This window comes from Carassius auratus, chromosome 10, assembly GCF_003368295.1.
Source record: "Carassius auratus strain Wakin chromosome 10, ASM336829v1, whole genome shotgun sequence".
NCBI lineage: Eukaryota > Metazoa > Chordata > Actinopteri > Cypriniformes > Cyprinidae > Carassius > Carassius auratus.
The window spans coordinates 3,548,152-3,570,532 of record NC_039252.1 but is presented as its reverse complement, the minus strand read 5'-3'; the positions used below and the strand labels follow the sequence as shown (position 1 = coordinate 3,570,532).

General features: G+C 38.6%; 1 protein-coding gene across 2 annotated transcripts in view; it reads right to left on the bottom strand.

Moving 5' to 3' along the window:
• epha5 (EPH receptor A5) overlaps positions 1-22,381 on the bottom strand; it is an 82,287-nt gene that overhangs the window by 43,612 nt on the left and 16,294 nt on the right. For both annotated transcript variants that reach the window (XM_026273227.1, XM_026273228.1), the window contains exons 4-5: positions 2,059-2,214; positions 651-986 (exon numbers count right to left, since the gene is read on the bottom strand). In XM_026273227.1, coding sequence (XP_026129012.1) covers positions 651-986; positions 2,059-2,214 — 492 coding nt within the window. The remainder of the gene's footprint in view (positions 1-650; positions 987-2,058; positions 2,215-22,381) is intronic.

Genomic DNA, 22,381 nt, shown 5'->3' with positions numbered 1-22,381 from the left:
TATGTGTGCTGTCTGCAGCCTGTCTGCGCTGATCTTCATTTAAGTTTAACATGTCTACTATAAAACTAAACAAGTGCTGCCGAAAACAGATATTCTGTGATAAAGTAATCCATATGAAAACAACGCGTTGTCTGTTTTTCATGTCTCCCTTCATTATATCTAATGTGACCACGCCCCCCCCGCTGAACGCGCTATTCAGATTCAAACTGAAGCGCGCGGCTTGAATACACCCACACAGAAGAAAAAGCAGCGAGACTGTTCAAGTTTTTTATTTTACTGTTTGCTTCGCGGTAAGAGGAATAAGACATAATTCACCCCAAACAGATGCTAACGAAGATGCCCATGAAGTTGTGTGCGGAACAACCAATCAAAACTATCAGTTGACCAATCAGAACACAGTATGCTACCGAAAGGTGGGGTTTAAGGAAACTGAATCTTTTGAACAGCTTCGCGCGAACCGTTTGGGGATCTCCGAGAATTGAGGTAATTTTAAAATGATATTTTGACAAAATGACAATGTTTTTTAACCTTGGATGGATTTAAACCTAATGTACAGGACTTATAAACAGTGATAGGAAGCTTAGAATTTTCATCTTACTGGCTCTTTAAGCATGCAATAAGCACAATTCCAGAGGGACGACTCTACTCACCGGCCTGATTGGTGGTGACATTAAGTGAGACGTACTGCCTCAAAGGGGTGGTTAGTTCCGACACCCCGTTCACAGCCTCCACCTCAAAGGTGTAGTTGGTGTGAGCCAGGAGATCCATGACCATGATGGAGGTGTTCTTCAGACCCGTCCGCTGAGGCAGATATCGTGCATGACTTCCACACGGCTCGTACTGGCCTGAATCTGTGTTGATCTTGCTGCACACGATGTTGTATCGAACATCCTTCCGACCGCCTGTCTCCTCCGGAGCACTCCACTCCAAGAAGACACTGGTCTCATTCACGTTGGAAATAGCGTTACGTGGGGCCGAAGGTGGCTCTGCAAGATAATAAAGTATATCAAGACAAAATGATGAACATTATACCAAAAAATGGCATTATACCAAAAATTTTTCAAAAACAAAAACAAACAAAAGAAAGAGCATAGATGATTTTTAGTTGAAACCATAGTCTTTGGTGGTTCATAGAATGCAAATCAATAGCTAAAAGTATTTCCAAAAAAGATTATCAAGGAACACACAATGGTGGATTGAGGTCTTACGAAGCAAAACGATCAGTCGGTGCAAGAAACTAAACATTATATACAACATCGGGCAATGTGGAAATCCAATTATTTTTTCGCAAACTGGTTCTTTCGGACAGTTTGTTTCAATCACTGGTTCAAATAACCGGTTCACCCATATGTTTACTTAATCACACGATGACATAAAAAATTATATTAAAGCACCCAATAATGATATGAAACATGGACATAGCTCTCAGTTTAACTGTTTCCTCAGTTCAGTGACTGCTGGAGGAACTGGAGCATTGAATCAGTTCATTCATCATAGAATCATATACACTGGTATTTTGGCTCATTTGGAGTCAGGGATAGTGTCAAGCGTCCGAAAGTGAGTTTTGATTGAGTAACTTGTAGATTTGTGCTGTTTGAGCTGCAAACTGTTTTAAAATGGCTCAGTCTGATTTGGTGAACTGGTTCAACTAGTTCACCAAAAGAACCGGTTCAAAAGAATTTGGTTCAAATGATTCGTTCCTTTGTCATCATTCCACACCATCTGCCTGATGCTCTAGATTACAGGTAATAATAATGTAAATAAATAATGCAAATAATGTTCAGTTTCTTGCACAGGCCAGTGGTTTCACTTCATAAGATCTCAATATCTTGTCAGGAGCCGCAGGGATTCATTTTGTGTTTTAGACTCACAAAGTACTGATTGCCTTGCATTTTATGAATCACCAAGAACCACAGTTTCAGCTAAAAAATTGTTCTACTTAAAAAAATTATAATAAAAAAAATAATAATAATAATCTTGAATGGGCTGAAAATGATAAAAAATAAAGCATATTTTAATTTCTGGGTGAACTATCCCTTTAAAGGAAGCAGCTCTTACTTGTGCAGGCCATGTTGGTGGGGTCCGATTCAGTCCGGTAGTACCCCTGCTCACACTGACAGGAGGTGGAGGCCTCCAGTTTGGTGAAACTTCTGGGAGGACATTTACTGCAGCTTTTGGTCTGAAGAGCTGATCGGTAAAAGCCTGGCTTGCACACTGCAGAGATATCAAGCACAATAGGGAAGTGATTACATTAGTAATGCCATCGATCAGTGCCTGTGTACTGCTTGTTTAGAGCTGATGAGAAAATTTAGTCATTAGAGTCAAACATGCAAAAACTTCATTAAAAAGAGCAGGTGCTTATTTCAATAGAGGGCTGACGCTTTGAACACAGGGTTTAATGAATAGCGTACTTTCTGTTCTTGGCTATCGACCCAAAATTAGTCTTTTACTGGTTTTATAAAAGATGGGAAACATTTCCTTTGTATGATGTTACTGAATTATTTATAATCAGCATCTGTTCATTCTTAATGTTAATCTTATTGATGTGCTAAGCAAACGGGTAGAAAGGAAATATGTGTGTACATAACTGTTAAAAGTTTAGGCTTGGTTAGATTCATATATATCTATATATATCTATATCTATACCTATATCTATATCTATATCTATCCATATCCATATCCATATCTATCTATCTATCTATCTATCTATCTTTTATATATATATATATATATATATATATATATATATATATATATAATGTAAGTTTATTTTATATTTTATTTTATTTTACTGATTTATTTTATAAAATATAGTAAAAAAGCAATATTGAGAAATATTATTATGATTTAAAATAACTGTTTTCTATTTAAATATATTATAAAATGCACTATTTTTCCTGTGATGTAAAGCTGATTTTTCAGCATCATTACAATCTCAGTCTCACATGTGAGTAATTTTTGTAATATCATGAATGTATTTACTTTAACACATCTTTCCTGAATAAAATATTAATTTATTTAAAACTGACCCAAACTTTTAAACTGTAGTATATTTTAATGGACTGAGTTGTTTAGCAGAATGTCCATGCAAAGGAAGTGCATTTTGATAGGGACATTTTTTGTATTTTTTTTGTATCTTTTTTTTTTTACTTCTGCTAAATAAATAAACAAAACAAAACAAAACAAAATAAAATGTAAAAAAGTTTAAGCCAATATTGCTGCAGTCTTGCTCACTGAGTTTAATCTCTGAAATCTTATTTGCATATGGCAAATAAAAATGTATTATAAAATGGAAACAGAGGAAGTTGGCGTCAGAGGAAAAGGATTTGAGAGTTACTGTATGGTGGAAGGGAATTACTTAATTGTTAGAATGTTCCTCAATCAAAGATACTAATGCAGCATATGAGTGAGTGAGACTGTCATTGTCTTTTGTTTCCCGCTAAAAAGCAGTCTGAACATGTTGCTAAACTTCTCCATATGGGTTCAGAATGGCATGAGGGTAAGTAAAGAATAACATAAGTTGTGTTTATTAGGAGAACTGTTACTTTAAAAACAATGGTACGTATAAGTCTTCACATATTCACCCATCAAACATCACACTCATCCAGCCTCTTACACGGCAACATTCCCAGAAGGGCATGAAAACCACAATTTACAGTCTTACACCCACAAGTGTGACGAATGCATTCAGTAAATTTGGTTTTTGCAATGCTTCTCCGTTCAGGACAGGTGCTTATGCACAGCAGACACCCTGTCCGCGCAAAATACATTTAGATAATGTATTGCCATGGAGAGAGAGAGAGATAGATTATCAATGGCCTCGGCAGTCCAAAGTGCACACAAAGACATTAATTAAAGCCTCCCTGGTGTGCATTAAGAGGCAGACAGCAGAGGTGCGCTGTGAATTCAACCCAACTCTGAGCCACAGCGAGAACAAGCCGAGCCGAAAGAGGCGGCTAATGCAGAATAATATGATATATAATATCATTCAGCATTTAACTATTATTAATGGACCATATTCAGCACTTTTGCAGTATTTTATGCTTTTCCCTGAAGTCCACTTTAGTGCAGCAAAACAGTTGTAGTTTCACTACTTTCCCTTAAAAGTCAACATGAAATCAAAGTAAGCCTATTCACTTTTTAATACCAACTCCATCTCATTGTAAAATGATGTATCACTGGAGCCAGGTGGTGACGTCAACCGAAAAGTATAAAATAAAATAATAAAATAAAATATGTATATGTTAAAACAGTTAATATACATATACACATATACATAACACACACACACACACACACACATATATATATATATATATATATATATATATATATATATATATATATATATATATATATAAACAGGATAACATGTATGTATATGGGTAACCTATATTATTTATAAAATAACACTTTAAATTATTTCTATAAAATATTCCCTTAAAAAAATTGCCAATCACCATATGGCTTGTTCACACCGACAATGATGCCTGTAAAGACAACTATTACAAAACTATATTAGTATCCTCAACAAACAATAATGTGCTGTTTAAAAGTCTAAAGTCGAGTGGATTCTGATTGGTTGTCAGTGTTTTTTTTTTTTTTTTCATAAGCTGTAAATATGTATATATATATATATATATATATATATATATATATATATATATATATATATATATATATATATATATATATATATATACACACACACATTAGGTTCCTCTCTTTTGTTATTGTTATAGTTGTGATGTTGTCTTCCCTTTTCTCAGGAATTACATAGATTTTTATAAATTTAGTTTATAGTTTTCATTACAATTATTTCTGGGCTCAATCCTCTATTAATTTGCTGTCAAATCACGTGAACTAAAGCAGGGTGAAATTCTCTCAAGATTTCCATCTTTTTTCAGAGAGGCAGTGCCGTGGCCTGCAGACGAGATTTGCTCAGGTGTAGCCGCCTGTCTGAGGCTGAAAATAGATCATCTTTGCCCCATTGGCAGCGTTTAGACGAGACCATCCTCACATGATTGCTTGTTTTAGGTTAGTATGGTGAAAAATTACGTTTCACAGAAGAAAGATATGCATAGAGGTTTGTAGTTTGATTTTTAGGTAACTGTCGCTTTAAAATCTCTTGGCCTCCCGTTGTTTTAGAGCAGTGCTAACAGCAATCGACTCTAAATTACACACATTTTTAAGTGACCTTGCAATTAGCATTAACCTGCGTCCTGCTGGAAAACACTAAAGCATTCTAAAGCTCACAGTCTTATTATTATCTAAATGGCCATGAAAGGGCAAACACAGAGCATTTACAGTTTTCCAGCAGCATGAGTTTCAGTGAGATTATATGTCATTCAAATAAAACATGACATTTGTATGAAACTAAAAGCACTATGCAAATCATTTTGAATTGAACGGAATTGAATTGGTCTATACTGTATGAGTGGCACTTGGTCATTGAGCACTGTAGGGAAAAGAAGACGATGAATGAAATATTATAGCAGAATTGATATTTGATAACAGAATTTAATCTGAAATTATAACAACTTTACAAAATTATTTTTATTTATTTATTTATTTTTCAGAAGTCACAGTCAAGACATTGTTATAAAATACATTTCAAATAAATGCTGTTCTTTTGGAACTTTTTATTCATAATTTCTTACATGTGGTAATACAGTGGAAAATGTATTTTATTTGTATTTTATTTGTAATAAAAAAGTACAAGTATACTGTTTTTACTGTATATTTGATTAAAGAAATGCATTACAATTAATTTATTGGATTTGAAAATGTAAGTACATTTTATGTAAACACAGACACACACACACACGTTTAATTTTGTGAAAAGTGTGTTCATCCCATAGGTGTAATGGTTTTTATACTGTACAAACTGTACATTCTATAGCCCTACACCAACCCTACACCTAACCCTCACAGGAAACTTTGTGCATTTTAACTTTCTCAAAAAAACTCATTCTGTATGATTTATAAGCGTTTTGAAAAATGGGGACATGGGTTATGTCCTCATAAGTCACCCTCTCCTTGTGATCCCTGTGTCATACCCATGTCATTATATAGAGTTGTGTCCTGATATGACACAAAAACAAGAGCACACACACACACACACACACACACACACTTGGTTTAAACATTCTGTCATCTAACCATGATCCATTTAGATGTGATGGCAAGCTGACAGATACAGATCACGACATGCTAAAATATATTTTTCCACTCAACTATAGCATAATCCCCACAAACGACACCCAGCATTATGATCTAAAAGTCCATGTTAATGGAAACCAGAAGGGTTTTGATTAAATAAAGCATTGGTGCTGGGCTGCACTAATGGAGCTTGAAGGAACCTTTGATTGCATTACACACAGAGCTGGTGTGCATTTGATCGGACACACGTCTTTATTAAATGAACAGCTCAGGCAACAAGATTATTCAACAGTTTATCTGCATAATGAAGTCACAAGACAAGTATATATCTGTTCTGACATGCTCGACTCAAACCAGTGCAGAATGGATATTTACAAATGTCTAATAATGCATTTTTCATGAAATTGTTTCATGAACCGTGCAGATGCCTCCTTGAAGATTAGAAAAAAAAATGCATTCTGTTTACAAAAGTGCCTGAAGCTATAATCCAATAGCTCCAAAAGAACGGAAGATTTGGAAGTCTTATTTTACATATTTATTTATATTCCAAAGACATTTTCCCTTTGCAAACCTTACTGGGCTTTATTTATTATTAAGTCAGTCACTGAATCTCTTGTCATGCAACATTAGACTAGGAAACACAATGCTAAAATCTTTCATCACACGACCAAGGGGATTTTTTTTGTATTTATTATTATTATTTTCTGATTTAATTCTACTTATTGATTTAGCATACTGTAGATGTTTAGCACGAAAACATTTTGATGTCTTTGTATTTATTTGTAAACTGAACAGAAATTAAAGCATTCCCAGATGAAACTTGGGATAACAGAAGCATTATACGATTGATTATATAACATCATAATTAAAGAAGGAAACTGGGTCATACATAAGCACTATTCGGACGGGACTAGTTTTCTAAACTACGTTTGAGTTTCGATTCTTACCACCTGACGTCTGTGACAGATACAGAAGTGCAAGGCCAAAGGGAAATTCTCGATATTGGTATGCTTCGCCCCCGTGAGGGACACGTCCGTTGCTAGCATCACGCGGCAACAAAGAGCTCCAAGCACCGGGCCCTGAGACAAGAGCAAAGGCTTCTTCCACATATCCAAGGCACGTCGGCAGCGCCGCGTGACCTTGATCATGCGAAGTGAGTTTCCCCTCGGGGAGAACCCCTTGGTCTTGAGCCACCATTGTAGGGGTCTCATGTACAGCAGGCCAATAGGTATCACGTTGGATGCAGCTGCCATCAGCAGTTTTTGAAACTGAGTGACTGGCCTTCTCTCACTCTTGTGACTGCGGCGAGGATTGACTCGATCCGAGCAGGTGACATGCATGCCTGCATCGTGGTCAACTCCCACACCATGCCCAGAAAAGTGGTTCTCTGTACTGGAGAAAGCACACTTTTCTTGGCGTTCAGTCTTAACCCCAGCTCTCTCATGTGGGCGAGAACGACATCTCGATGCCGAACCATCATCTGCTCTGATTGAGCTAAGATCAACCAATTGTCGATATAGTTCAGTATGTGGATGCCCTGGAGTCGTAGCGGAGCCACACACTTCGTGAAAGTGCAAGGCCAAAGGGAAATTCTCGATATTGGTATGCTTCGCCCCCGAATGCAAACCTCAGAAACTTCCTGTGTAGGGGAAGGATGGAGATATGGAAATATATACTTTTAGATCTATCGTGACAAACCAGTCCTTGGACCTGATCTGAGACACAACCTGTTTGAATGTGAGCATCCTGAACTTCAGTCGCTTGTCTGAGCGGTTCACTAGACACAGATCTAAAATGGGACGGAACACCCCATCCTTCTTTGGAACAATGAAGTACCGGCTGTAGAACCCTGACTCCCTGTCGTGAGGAGGGACCACCTCGATGGCCTCCTTCCTCAGAAGAGTGTGCACTTCCTGTTCCATAACCAGAGCCTGCTCGGGACCCACCAGCATGGGTGAAACCCAGTTGAATCGAGGCGGAGGAGAACCAAACTGAATTAAGTAGCCTCTTTCTACAGTGTACAGGACCCATTAAGACACATTTGGCAGTAGTTTCCACGCTGCTAAATAATCTACTAAGGGAGTCAGTCTCTCGAGAATGACCTCTGGTGTTATCAGAACAGCTAGCTCGGCTTATTGGCCGAAGATCTCTTAGCCTTAAGTACGGTCCGCAGATCCGACTTAGACTTAGAAGCCCCCGACCCAGAGCGTCATCTGAACCCACGGCTCTTCTTAGCTGGCGGAGCACGTGAGGCGACGCTCTGTTTTTGTGCCTCCCTGTATGAGGAGCTGGTACTCGGTGGAGGCTCGGTGCCCCCGGCCGGCAGCCTCCGGGTTTAGAGAGCGACGTGGGAGGAATCACTGGAACGCCGCCGCCTGGTACCTCTCGATGACAGAATTAACAGCGTCGCCGAACAGGCCCGAGGATACAAGCGGAGCGTCCATGAGACAAACCCTGTCCTTTTCTTTCATGTCAGACAGGGTGAGCCACAAATGTCTCTCTGCTGCTACCATTGCTGCCATCGACTGCCCAATAGCTCGAGTGGTCTCTTTGGTAGCGAGTCAAATCAGTGGTCCTCCTGAGGTCCATGATATCCTCAGATCTCACGTGCTCTTGCTCACCTAAATCTTTCAGCAGATCAGCTTGGTACGCCTGTAACACTGCCATGGTGTGCAGACATGCACCAGCCTGACCCGCTGCCAAGTACCCCTTGCCCACCAGCGCTGATGTTGTACGCAGCGGCTTGGAGGGCAGCGGCGGAGCCTTTAATGACGATGCAGCACCGGGAGACAGATAGCTCGCGAGCATCTGTTCAACCTGGGGCATCGCCTTATAACCGCGCTCATTCATCCCCGCTACCTTGCCATAGTGATCAGAAACGGGGATGAAGACGCGGGCCGAGAAGGGTTTTCCCATGATTTACACACCTCGGCATGCAAATCGGGAAAAAAAGGCAGGCTTCTGCACGGAGGTGGCGGTGACTTTTCTGCGGTTCAGCCTTTTTCTAGGTTGGCCATTCAATGTTCAACTTGGCCACAGCACAAGTTACCACCTCCAAAAGCTCCTCATACAGGGGCGATTGAGGGGGAGAACGGCGACGTTCACCACATCAACCTCCTCGGAGGTAGATAGATGAAACGCTGAGCCCACTCCCCGGGGAGAAGTAGTGCCAGAGCGCGCTTCCGATCTCTGAGAGCGGGCGCTGGATCTGGCAGGTGATGAAGAAGATAGGGACTCGCCGTTTCCATTCCTCTGCCAAATCCAACTGCGAACCCCATGAGCGATATCGCCGCTCCGCCTCGGCGGAAGAGGGACCGACGCCACGGGGAACGCTAGCAAAGGCTCCCTCGGTGTAGAGAGCCCTCCAGGAACGGAGAACATGCAGGGCAGGCCGCTCGCAATGCGGGCTCTCGAGAGCCGACTCTGCATACTTCGCTCCCAGGCAAACAACGCACAAACTTTTTGTATCCCGCCTGAGATATAGCGAGGACAGGGAGGGACACACAGTCTGAAATGCTGCTTGCCTTCGCCCATTTTGTGTTTGGTCTTGGAGGGTGCTTTTGGCATACTTTTGGGGGATGACAAACAACACTAAATAAGACTCACAAACGTAAAGTTCTTTGAACAGTACACACACACAGAAATCGCTTGCTAAAGACAGAAGGCAAGTGCCGGCTGTGCCTCTCCGGCTTTTATGCTTCCTGGTCTCTGACGTCACCCGCCTATGACGTCTCGCCCATCCATTGGACTGATTACACACATGATTCAGAGACGTCACACTGGGGGCGTTCCCCCAATCATTCTCGACGCAGCTCGAGTTCCTGAAGAGGAACTGGTTGTTCAAGCATGGTAAAAATCAATTAAATAAATAAACAAAATTAATTGTATAAGTTTGTATTTTCAACTGTGTGATGCTATCATGTCAATATGGACCAAAATCTCTGAGGAATGTTTCCAACACCTTGTTGATTCTATGCCACAAATAATTAAGGCAGTTCTGAAGGCAAAATAAGTGTCCAGTGAGTGTATATGGCCACTGAGAGTCTGTTTTATGATGAGCTCTACTGATATGACCCAGTTACCTTTAAGAAAAGATTCTTGACACAGATTGTTAACCAACAAGCACCTGTTAACACACACACATCTGATAGCCAGCCGCTCTGTTTATCAACTCTCAATGGCTCAGTCTTTTGTGAAACCTGCTCACAAGCTCGATTCATCACTGTCACCGGGCTCTTTCAATGCTGATGAACACACACACACACAAACACACATGCTCTTATCGCTCTTCAGCTGGGTGGTAACTCAATCATCACCTCTGTGTCCCTCCAACACAAGAGAGCCAAAGATGTCACAGCAAATCTGTGTTTTGCCTGTGAAACGAGAATAGAATTACTTCACTGTTGTCATTCGTTCACTTATTAACTGAGTTGACAATGACAGAAAAAACATAAGCTATTTGTAGGGTGGCCATATGCGCCGTTCATACGGGACACGTCCCAACCAGGATTTTAATAATGCCTAAAATATCCAGGTTTTGGCTATTTGCACTGTGCAGGTGGATCGTTGTGTAACATTCATGAGAGCTATAAAGAGCAGAGCAGACGGCTCCTTATGCTTTCGAATCGCTTATTATTTTATTTATTAACATTTCAAAACATCACACCACATCTAAACCGAACAACAATCCACCGAACAATGACAGAAGTTAAATATTATCTCACAGTCCCTTCAAGCAAAACGCTGGCCATGAAATGTGGAAAGGACTCAGGTGCACTATGGCCTTGATTGAATGTGATGTGATTTGGACATGCTCGACTGCAGCGTCTCATTGACAATTCAGGGATGATCACTGCTCACTCTGGAGGGAGTCTAGCCAAAGTCATAATGCGCTGCGCACAAGGCTAATAGGTAATTAATATGCAGCAAACAGTGGTGGGCCTGGCAATTAACGAGCTGCAAGGATCTCAATATGTGCGCCTTTAATAGAGAGACATTCTGAGACAAGAACTGTTGATTAAAAAGCCTTTATATTTACCAGAGGGGGAAACAAAGTGTTTCAAACAAGCTTTGATAGCAGATATATCCAATAATTGAAACCATGATGCTCGCTATAAGAGGCAGAGAAGGTTAACGAAAACTAATTGGTTGGAGAACATTATGATGAAAGTGGCTGATAAATGCAATGACAGATAATAGATTTGATGCTAATTAGAACAGGAAGTGTGTATTTGACATGCATTTAATAAAGGGCACATTGTGAATAGACAATAAAATAGTCTGTTGTTTAACTGTACTTTAGGGATTGTGCCGATAGAAGATTGTGTATCGACAACAGTCGGAGGTATTGATTATATTATATTATATTATATTATATTATATTATATTATATTATATTATATTATATTATATTATATTTATTCATCATACAGTGTAGATAGTTTTACTGATTATAATGGGAGTGTTTTTTTTAGTGCATAAACTCAAGCTAGATTGAAAATTTTTATTGAAAATCGTATTCAATGACATATTTTAGCATGTTAGCTATGGTATGTTAGTCAACGTCAAAAAAAAGTTTACCAACAATAAAAAATTTACTTGAAAATAAAACTTTCAATTTGACATAGTGAAGTGGACTTTTAGTGTACTTAAAAATGATAAGACATATAGTAAGGCATATAAGTATAGTAAGTATATATTATACTTACTATAATATATAGTCCTATATATAGTATAGTATTTCCAGTCATATATTCTGGCAAGATTTTTATTCAAAGTTATGAACAAACGTTCTTTCGGTAATTTTGATAGAATATTTGTTCAAAGTTATCTAGTCTTTAATAATGGTCTAAGAAGCTTCTAAAAAAATAAAAATAAACTAAAATCATGAAAATCATGGAATGATTTACTTCTAAACATTTTTTTTTATGTTACTGGTTGTTTAAGAATATATAAAAAATAAAAACATTCAAAACCAATGTCCTTCAAATGTTTGTAAAATTATAAAATATAAAGTTATATAATGTTCCCTTAACTTAATAACATTACCAAAATGTTCTCAGAACATATTTTAGTATAAACCTGAATTGATCAGAACAGTTATTGACTATTTGGACTAACTGGAATCTGAGCCAGAAACGCAAAATTCCTTAAGATTTCCATCTCTAGCTGAAATCTATGCTAACATCAACATGTCAAACAAAAACCAGTCTGAAAACATAAACTCGCATTTCCAAGAATGCATTTTAAAACAGAAACAGACAGCGAAGTAAAGTGTAACAATGGTACCCCAGATGGCTATTGAGCGCCGCCAGTAAACATCCTTTTCCTGTGTTTAACGTCCTGTGAGTAAACGCCACTATAAACCAATACATTCAAATCACAGTATGCAAACATGTGATTGGCAGCGGCTAGTGTTGGTCTTTGTGCTGGGCTATTGTGAAGGCCAAACGTGTGTATTTTTCCTCAATGCTGTGTTTGAATAGCGGGCCGGACTGAAGCTGATTTACGGCATAGCAAATCTGCTATCTAAATTCCATTATGTCAATGACATTGAGTTGGACGCCTGCTAATACTCACAGCATGTCATCTCTAGCTGATGGCCGTTATAGGCAGGCCTGAAAACGCATCAGAAATGCCATTGTTGGGTTTTGTCATTCATTGTGGGATATGAAAAGAGCTTAGATTGGATGTAATGCTACACTATTTACTGCACAAAAATGGGGGAAATCAATTAGATTCTCTCCATTTTTGGTGCAAACTGGTTCAAACGAAGCCCTGCCAAAATCCACCAAATTATAGACCAGAAAACAATCAGTCTGAGGGTTAATGTTGCATTCCATTAAAAGCAGACGTCCAGAATTGACAGCTTCTTTCTTAACATATGACAACAAGGGAACATTGTTTGAACTTTATACTCGCAGTTTAGAAACTTCGAATTATGAAAATCTCAGAAACAGATGTTTAAATTACACTTCCCTGTCGTTTAGTTGACTGTTTAAGCAAATAACATACATTATTAAGTCAAAGTTCCCACATTTACATGGCAGTAAAACCAGTTTAGCAGATGTTTGCAGATAAAGGCGCAGAAAACACGGTAAATGATTTCCTTTGGAACAAATGCCAGCATTGCTGTTTGTTTATATGTGATCTTCTGATAAATATTCCATCTGACTTGAATGGAAAGCAGGATAAGGATCATGCATGTTGACATCTCCAGTTTAAGCTAAAATATCAATGCTTCCCCAATATTTTGATGGTTTAACGGCTTTTGATTCATATTTTCATTCTTCGTTTTTATAAAACACCCCCAAAACACATTCCCAAGCAGCATTCAGAAACTGTAGTGTGCGGCTTGTAAAATAAATAAAGGAATTGTGTGCAGGTGCTGCAGGTATTGAAAGGGAATTTGATAGGGACTAAAACAGGATATAATTATGCATAATTGCAACATTTCTGTCATTTAATCAGATATTCAGAAATTCTCAACAGGTGGGTCACCACCCCGAAAAAACAGGTCGCTGATCTATTCTGCTCAAGGACAGCAGAGAGAGAGAGAGAGAAATAGAGAGAGAAACACTGTGCTGATTACAAATAATAACATGCAGCTTATTTTACAATATATAATTATTCAGAGTGAGGAAAGTCTTATCAACTTTTCAAAGTTGATAAGACTTTCCTATATATATATATTTATTATTTATTCGTGCTGCATTTGGTCTTGTACTCTATCGCATACGTTGTCAGTGTTGTGCGCTTGCTTAGTCCTTTGTTGTGATAAACAGTAAAGTGCGTTCAGCTGAATTCACTTTCCGTTTTGTCGGGTTTAAAAAAAGATTAGTATACCGCGGCAGCCCTCCAGTTAAGCCCTCCTCGTGTGAAGACCGAAGAGTGTAAAGACCATCGACTCTACCGTGCGACTCCACCGGGCAGGGACACCGGCAGGGAATATAAGTATTGTTTTGATTAATCTTTTTTTTTCTTTCTACTTGTTTCATTTCTGTTTCAGTTGTTTTTGTTTATAACCAAATCTTACTATGTGTTTCCAGATCCCTACTATCACTACCACTCGAAAACAACACATCACACAATGTAGGCAGCGCAATCTTAACAACCTGCAAACTTTGCCTATATCTGCTAATACACTACTTTTTTTTTCTATTGGTCTCTGGAATTGTCAGTCTGCTGTAAACAAAGCCGATTTAATTACTTCTATTATTAGTCATTCAAGGCTTCATCTCATGGCCCTAACAGAGACCTGGATCAAACCAGAGGACACTGCTACACCTGCAGCACTCTCCAATAATTCATCTTTTTCCCACTCCCCCCGTTTGACTGGAAGAGGTGGAGGTACTGGTCTGCTCATCTCTAATGATTGGAAATGTAATCCTTTACCATCTTTGGGTATCAACAGCTGCTTTGAATCTTTTTTTCCAATACTGTTACCTACCCTTCTAACCTACCCTTGAATCTCTTTCAGTTACTGTTACCTACCCTTTTAAAATACATTTTATAGTTGTCTATCAACCCCGAGGACCACTGGGTAACTTTTTGGATGAATTAGATGTGTTGCTCTCAACCTTTTCTGATGATGGTACTCCCCTAGTTATGCTTGGAGATTTTAACATCCATCTAGATAAACCTCTGTTGGCTGATTTCCACTCTCTGCTTGCCTCTTTTAATCTCAACCAAGCGTCAACTACTGCTACTCACAAATCAGGCAACCAACTGGATCAGCTCTACTGATCATGTTCTGGTTACTCTACTGCACACGTCGGATCACTTCCTCCTCACTCTTAACCTCAACATGGTCCCTGACTCATCAATTACCCCTCCACATGTCATCTTTCGACGTAAGATACGCACACTTTCACCCTCCCGTCTATCTGAATGGTTTCATCTTCACTTCCTTCCCCTAAACTGTTTGCATCTTTGGACGCGAACAGTGCTACTGATACTTTCTGCTCCACTCTTACATCTTGTTTAGACACTGTTTGCCCCTTGTCTTCCAGGCCAGCCCGTAACACCCATTCTGCCCCTTGGTTATCTGATGTTCTACGCAAACACTGTTCTAAGCTTAGAGCTGCTGAAAGGGTGTGGCGCAAGTCCAAAAATAGTACTAACCTTATTGAGTTTCTGTCACTCCTATCTTCTTTCTCTGCTAATGTCTCCACTGCTAAAATGACATACTACCATAACAAAATTAACAATTCATATAACTCTTGCATGCTTTTTAAAACATTTTCCTCACTACTTTGTCCTCCTCCTCCTCCTCCTGCTTCATCTCTAATAGCTGACAACTTTGCAACGTTTTTCATTAATAAAATTAAACACATTAGTGCACAATTTTCCACACCACAATCAGTCAAGCTCATATCACCAGCAAACTTACACTCATTTACATCCTTCTCTTCACTCTCTGAGGCAGAAGTCTCAAAACTCATCCTTTCTAATCACCCTACTACTTGCCCGCTTGATCCTATTCCATCTCATCTCCTTCAAGCCATTTCTCCTGCAGTTGTACCTGCACTCACTCACATCATCAACACTTCCCTCCACACTGGTGTTTTTCCCTCATCATTTAGACAGGCACGTATAACCCATCTCTTTTAGAGAAATACAGACCAGTTTCCCTTCTTCCTTTCATTGCAAAAACACTTGAACGAGTGGTGTTCAAACAAGTCTCTACATTTCTCACACACAACAATCTCCTTGACAGCAACCAATCTGGCTTCAGAAGTGGACATTCAACTGAGACGGCCTTGCTCTCAGTTGTTGAAGCTCTAAGACTGGCAAGAGCAGAATCCAAATCTTCAGTAATTATCCTTCTTGATCTGTCCGCTGCTTTTGACACTGTTAACCACCAGATCCTCCTATCAACCCTACTGGCAAAAGACATCTCAGGAACCACACTTCAATGGTTTGAGTCTTACCTATCAGATAGGTCCTTCAAAGTATCTTGGAGAGGAGAGGTGTCCAAGTCACAACTTCTAACTACTGAGGTACCTCAGGGCTCAGTTCTTGGACCACTTCTCTTCTCTGTCTACATGGCATCATTAGGTTCGGTCATTCAGAAACATGGCTTTTCATATCACTGCTATATTATTGACACTTAACTCTACCTCTCCTTCCATCCTGATGATCCGACGGTAGCTATTCGCATCTCAGCTTGTCTAACAGACATTTCTTCATGGATGATGGACCATCACCTTCAACTCAACCTTGCCAAGACAGAACTGCTTGTGATTCCAGCAAACCCATCGTTTCATCAAAATTTCACCATCAAGTTAGGCACATTAACCATAACTCCTTCAAAAACAGCTAGAAGCCTTGGAGTTATGATTGATGATCAGCTGACTTTCTCAGACCACATTGCTAAAACTGTCCAATCCTGCAGATTTGCTTTATTCAACATCAAGAAGATCAAGCCCTTTCTTTCGGAACATGCTGCACAACTCCTTGTTCAAGCTCTTGTTCTGTCCAGGCTGGACTATTGCAATGCCCTCTTGGCAGGTCTTCCAGCCAATTCTATCAAACCTTTACAATTCTTCCAGAACGCGGCAGCAAGTTTAATTTTTAATGAGCCAAAAAGAATACACGTCACACCTCTGTTTATCAATTTGCACTGGCTTCCAATAGCTGCTCGCATAAAATTCAAGGCATTGATATTTGCCTACAAAACTACCACTGGCTCTGCACCCATTTACCTAAATTTGTTACTTCAGACTTATGTGCTCTCTAGAAGCTTGCGTTCTGCAAGTGAACGTCACTTGATTGTGCCATCCCAAAGAAGCACAAAGTCACTTTTACGGTCTTTTGAATTAAATGTTCCCTCCTGGTGGAATGACCTCCCCAACTCAATCCGAATCTTTAGCCATCTTCAAGAATGGCTTAAACACATTTCTTCCATCTTTATTTGACCCTCTAACTTTAACACTCACTATTCTAATTCTATTCTTAAAAAAAAAAAAAATCTAACTACCTTTCTAATCTTTTTGTATTCCATTTTCTTTTCATTTACTATGCAATTTTATATGTGTGTGTGTGTGTAAAGACCTCTAACTAGCTTGCTCTATTCTTTTTTTTTTATTCTGTTTTCTTTTAATTTATTATATTATTTAAAATCCCATGCTACGTGTACTGTGTTAACCTAACTGAGACTTGTTATAGCACTTATACATCATTGCTATTTTGTTGTTTTTGATTGCTTCCACTGTCTTCATTTGTAAGTCGCTAAATGAATAAATGTAAATATATATATATATATATATTTAATTTTATTTAATTTTATTTAATTATTGACATTGGCATTGGCACAAATTAATTTGTCACTTGATATTAAAGAAAATGCTCAAACAGTTTTTTAGCCCTGTGTTTGTTCCATGCATTATCTAAATCAAGACTTAAAAATTTTACATTTCATGTTTATAATTCTGCATATTGCATAAAAAGTATCCATATAAATGGTTAAAAAGTATAATGAATTAAAAAATAAAAACATTTGCTACTGGGTTGAGTCATAAAGTAAGTTAATATACTTAAAAAAATTATACAAATATTAATAAACTGAAACACTGAAACATGTACGGTCTTGTAAACAGCAATAGCTTCTCTGTGTGTTTGAATAAGGCAAAGCATGTTCTTGATTTGCATTTGACTGCAACTCCAAAATAACCTCCAAAGACCTTGCATTTCTTTAGTGTCAATGCAGACCTAGTTTGCTCAAGAACAACCTACATACCACACTTCAGTCTGCTCAGATCAACGTTCACCCACACATAATCACATCAGAAACGTTAATCCCACACACGACTGCCATCTCAAAACTAATACGAATCAAACCAGGGACATGTTACACACGTCCGACCTGTGAAAACCTGCAACCGTCAAACTCTGCGTCGATTAACAAGACTGTAAAGTAACTGTACAATGGTGGTGTGCAGGAGGAATTGCTGAATTAAACACAACCCGGGCAGCTTCTCGCACAGCAGTGAGTGTGGACGGCTCAGGCTGTGGCATTTTCACTTGTGTGTGTGAAGCTGGGCTTCTTTCGCCAGCGGGGCTCACAGACGCGGTGAGAAGACTTTCTGGATGAAGCTGTCATTTCCTGACTCTCAAGAAGAGGCGACGTACTTCTTTCAGAGCGACATCTCTGCACTGCAGTCTGCAGCAGTGGGTGAAATCACAGGTAGAACGGCTTACAAATGAGCCCATAAAAAATCCTATTAAATTCTCATACTGAGGGCACAGGAAAATGTAGTCAATCACTATAAAATTACCATCCTACTGAAGTAGCAAGCCGTTTATGAACAGTGCATTGAAATCAATCAATCACTAATTCGCTTTCTATACTTCTATGGTATTACATGCCACGAATGATTGTGAAATTGTCAGCTGATATGAAAAATGTGAAGAATAATTCATACGAAATAGAGAATTCTGTTATGATTTACTTGCCAGGAGGCCATTTAAAACACTTACTTACCTCCATAAAACACAAAAGACGTTTAGCAGAATGTTCATGCTCTTCTTTACCATTAAATATACATATATCATGACCTAAGGCTGCCATGCTCCAAAAAGGATGAAAGATAGATAAATAAAATTATAAAAAAGGGCCTTGTCTACTCATTCTCTGTATACTCTGAATACATTTTGAATAATATTCACACTACAGAACATTCACACTGAATACTTAATACACGCTAAATATTTAATAAATAATGACATATGATAAAATTTGCAAAAGAAAAAACACAAAAAAAAATGAATTTAATTAAACGTCTGGACATCATGTTAAACTAAACGTTAATTTGTTTTTTTTATTATTATTATTAAAAATTATATTAATGTTAAACTTTTGAAAATGAAGTGAGCAAGTAAATATAATTTTCATTTTAAAGTTGCACTATAAACTTATTATTAATTTTAATAAAATTATCAAGTAGTATAATTAGAATATATTTATTTTATATAGTTTAATATTATTATGTAAAAAAAATAGTAATAATAAATGAAATACATTTCAAAATCATATTTAATTTATTGCCATATTGAGCAAGTCATAAACAGGAGGAATGCGGCCTATAATAAGCTGAAAATTATTTTATTAAAGGTAAAATATTTTATTTTGATTTATTTTATGACAAGAGTGCCTCCAAACAAATTAATACTTTAATCTGTACAATACAATAATACAATATGTGGATGAGTAAATATCACACAGTGGAAATAAGACTGAAACTCTGCCAGTTCCGGTCTCCCGATGCTGTTAGCGTGATGTGCTCTCCAAAATATCTTTGTCTTTGGTACATTTCCACAGTAGCTCAGTCCTTTGGTATGTAGCGAGTGACCGAATTGAGTTTGACATCTGCAGCAGTAACGGCTGACAGGAATGAAAATAGAGGGAGATCAGTGGAGATCCAGCTCTTTCAGAAAGCTTCCGGCCCGGAGAGCCGGCTCAATCCCACAGAGAGCCGGACGCCGTCCCATCCACACTCCTGTACTTCACTCACACCTCCACAGGCCTTTGCTAATTCGTTTTTTTATGTCCACCACTGTTAATTTGAATGAGACATGCTCTGGCATTTCATTTTGGTGCAAATTATATAAATTCTCAGTTCTGTGTGATATGGCTACATGGAGACAGCAGATTCATTCCCTTCTCCACTGTTTTATTAAACTATTGTCTGACATGCATTGAGGATTTTATGAGGACATGGCAACATTACATTAGTGGCGTGACATACAGCCAAGTATGGTGACCCAGACTCAGAATTTGTGCTCTGCATTTAACCCACACACCGTGAACACACACCCGAAAAAGTGGGCAGCCATTTATGCTGCGGCGCCCGGGGAGCAGTTGGTGGTTTGGTGCCTTGCTCAAGGGCACCTCAGGCTTGAGACTCGAACCCACAACCTTAAGGTTAGGAGTCAAACTCTCTAACCATTAGGCCACGACTTCCCCAAAAAACATCTCCATTACATCAAGTGAAAGTCGTGACATTTGCCAAGTATGGTAATCCTGCAGGCACTGAGACTCAAACCTGAGACCTTTGTGTTACAAGTTTGATTCTCTAAGCATTAGGCCACAGCTTCCCCCTAGATTTAATCTCAACAATTTAGATCTAGGTATATATTTATCAGAATCTATTGGGATTAAATTACCATTGATTTAAGTTAAAATGCAGCATTTTATTATTCCAGAGGAGTCAAATTTTGACATTAATCAGAAAAAGGTGGTATAGACGCTGCAGTCAGATAAAATGAACTGCTCAAAGTCTATGAGAGCCAAAATACAAAGACTGTAGTATAATGCATTGTTGAAGAAACAATTAGCAGCTATCCTGTTTCCTGAAAATGCAGAAACTTTGCCGCACATCTGTCGTTTAAATCTGTTGTTAATGACGTCAAGCAGGTGGTGGAGTGATAACTTCTGCTAATGAATCAGCTCAAGACCAAATTTAGGTCCGATTATTGGTGTAAACTTTGTTCTGATATTAAGCTTGGCTCCGTGGTTCCCTGTGGTATATTGCTATTAAAGTACACGTCATATTACACACTGAACCGCTTCTAACTGCCTTAGAACCATAGTTAAAAAATATTAATTGGAACTATGGATTCGGGAAAAACTAAATAGTTCAATTTAAAGTATGTTGGTAATGATGGTTCTGAGCTTCCCTGATTGGCTCAAAACACAACTTACATTAGTATATTTTCTGTAACTATCGATTCATCATACTTTTTTTTTTTTCTTTGTGCCAGTCTATAATTTTGGTTATCTATTTTCTCTTTTACATTAACTTGAACCCCTAAATATGTTGGTCAGATATCCTGGCCAAAATAAGACACAATGTAGATGAGGCTTCATGGCAAAAGTCAAAATCTGGCAACGTGAGACAAAATGTGTCCTATATTTATGAGCACAAAGGCATGTTCCTCACCAAGAACAATAACTACAACTACAAAGTTGTGAAAATGTTCTAAATGTAAGGGTGCAGTCACGTTTAACACTATATTAATATTTATAATATAATATTATATATTACATTATAATATTTCTGCAAGCAAAATCCAGTCGTTTAATTCGGAAACCACATTTTCTCTGCTAAGGTTTGGAAGTGATCGTAACACTTTTGACAACAGACAATCAACGTTTTATGTGCATTAAATTTCACTAAACTGGCCGCAACCTAAGAGAAGAGCAGACACCACAACATTAAAGATAATGGCATAGAGGAATGATATAACTGGAATCATTTTTAGAGCGTTTTCGGATCGTCCGTTGATGTGAAGGCTAACGTAGTTATCACTACAGTTAGCGTTCTTGGTGTGAACGAGCCTTAATGCATTTCCTGCTGGGTAATTGCACAAGCTGTCATAGTTGAACTCATAAGATCTATTCTATTCTAATTGCAAGAGGTGCAATCTCTCTAAGCCATCAGCATCTGCATTATTTCTATTCTACTCTAATAAAATGTCCTATTTATTTGACAAACTGAATCCATTCAGCGTGTCTCCCTAAAGAGCATCCAGGCAGCCCCTTTCCTCTTTATCTCAGGTGACTTTCATGTTTACAGTCATTTTAGAATTGTCTGCATGAAACATTTGAATAGAAACAGCACTCCACACCCACAGCTCCGGTGCTCATTGTACCATTTTGCCCACTGAATTGCTGCCGTTCCTCTAGACAAAAGTCCTGAAAGCGTTTCCGACACTTTGTTGCCTAGTCTGCTTGGAAACCTTGCCAACTGCACAAACCAACTCCCTGTAAAGCTTACATCGCAGACGCACTGGACATTCCCTCGGGACAGCTCAATGGAAATTAATTCGCACAGAAATATCACACTGAGCTCAAAAAGAGTCCTTATCGCAAAGCGCCAACTCTGGCAGCAGACAAAGGAAGCAATCTGAGGAGAGGAGGAGGAGGAGGAGGAAGGTACTGTTTCATTCACAGGACACACTGCCCTCCTCCACCGCTGGAGCGTGGACCCTTCGATCACTTCCTGTCTCCTCTATCCAAACCATCATCATATCCTCTGGGCTCCTCTGGGTTGGGTAAAGCCATCAAAACTAAGACATGAACGTCTGGTAGGTTAATGATTAAAAGGTAAACTAATTTAAAATGAAATTTTGTTACTATTTACCCACATTGTTAAGTCACCAATATTAAAAATCAAGAATAATCTTATGTTGCTCTTTCCCAAATAATAACAATTAG